The 1,618-nt window shown below is 42.3% G+C and overlaps 1 protein-coding gene across 1 annotated transcript in view; it reads right to left on the bottom strand.

The window, feature by feature from the left end:
• The window catches only part of derl2 (derlin 2), an 18,996-nt gene extending 18,422 nt beyond the window's left edge, over positions 1–574 (bottom strand). The window contains exon 1 of the mRNA XM_032539438.1: positions 420–574. Within this exon, the coding sequence (XP_032395329.1) occupies positions 420–512 (93 nt within the window). The 5' untranslated portion in view covers positions 513–574. The remainder of the gene's footprint in view (positions 1–419) is intronic.
• Between the last annotated feature and the right edge of the window lie 1,044 nt (positions 575–1,618).

The following is a 1,618-nucleotide window of genomic DNA, read 5'->3' as shown; positions in this document are numbered from 1 at the left end:
TATATATATATATATATATATATATATATATATATATATATATCAGCATTAACGTTAACTGCAAAAGACACAAATGCTGTAGCTCGTGAGCCTTCCGTAAAAAACTCACGCTAAAAAAAAAAAAACTCACGCTACGGAAAGGCAATTTAGCATGCTGTTAACGTTACAATTTGGGTTCACCGGTTAAAAATGAGGCTAAGGCGTCATATGTAGCTACGCTTTTAGCTTTTTTTTGTGACTTGAGTTAACATCCTGGTCTACCCAGATTCGGACACGTATCATTCTCGCAGGTGCTACAGCTAAACCATCCAGCTAGCAGCAAAGTAACGATGTTACGTTAGCTAGCGCGAGCTAACGTTATGTTAAGTGGCACCAGTCTATGCCCTACCTAACACAGTAAACATGGGAATTTGTCTTACCACTGCAGCGGTTGTGAGTACACAGGCCGTTGTATATGCCCTGGTAACAGCAGGTATCTGTAAGTACTCCTGTTGTAGTGTCTGGTAAGCCATTTTGGACAGACTGAAAGCTTCCGGCACTTGCTTGACACGTCATTCCAAAAGGCAAAGGGTGTTGCGTTCAAGCACATGCTTCTGGTGTGGTGGTCTGAGCTTTATGGTTTATATACATATATGTAAAAGTATTATTGGTACGCATGTCAGACTTGGTAAAATCTGATATGGGTTTAGGGTTTGAGCATGGCAAACAGGCTTGATAGTACAAAGTTAAAGCCCCCTTCTTTCACTTTCATGAAATGCATGCAAGAATTTTGGTAGACATATCATATCCAGACATACAAAAAGCCTCTTAGAACCATACCTTGAGCTCCAAAAAGCTTCCTAAAGCCTGAAAACGTTGTTCCCATTACTAAAACTGCTTCACAGCAATTTCCTACCAGAATCTCTTATAAAGATGTATTAAAGGGTATTGAGCTGCATGTTGAGTTGTGTATTGAGCTCCAAACAGCTTCTTGTGTTCTGCATCACTAAAACAGCTTTCCTACCAGAATCTGGCCGCAGGTCGAACCCACAGGCGCTGCGTTGAGGATTGAACCACCATGTATGTAGCTCACTTGCTCTACCAAGTGCCTTAAATGAGAATATTTGCAGATACATGCATCAAAACACCCCAGGGAGTCCGATCAAGTTACTGCTACCGCTCGTTGCGACCAATGAAAAAGGACACTCCCCGTTGAGCTCAATGACCTCACACAAGACTCTACGTCATATAGTTCATCAGCTGTGAAAGGGGACGTGGTCAAAGCATAGGAGTCGGGCAAACCTTTACCAATAAAAAAGGAAGTCTTCTAAGTTCATTGATACCTCACATAAGACTCTTCCTTAAAAGGGTCACCAGTTAGGAAAGGGTTGTGGCTTAAGCGTAGGGGGGCGGGCCAAACCATCACCAATGAATAAGGAACTCTCTGCTGAGTTTAAAGATACCTTACACGAGGGTCTACCTTAAACGGTTCAAATGTTGAGAAAGGGGGTATGGTTAAAGCATAGGTGGTGGGCCAAACCATCACCTGAAAAAGGAAATCTCTGCTGTTCAATGACACCTCACACATGACTCTACCTTAAACGGTTCAATTGTTGTGAAAAGGGGCGTGGTAACGTAT

This window comes from Etheostoma spectabile, chromosome 16 (genome assembly GCF_008692095.1).
Source record: "Etheostoma spectabile isolate EspeVRDwgs_2016 chromosome 16, UIUC_Espe_1.0, whole genome shotgun sequence".
NCBI classification, from domain to species: Eukaryota; Metazoa; Chordata; class Actinopteri; order Perciformes; family Percidae; genus Etheostoma; species Etheostoma spectabile.
This window is presented reverse-complemented; position numbering and strand designations above follow the sequence as displayed.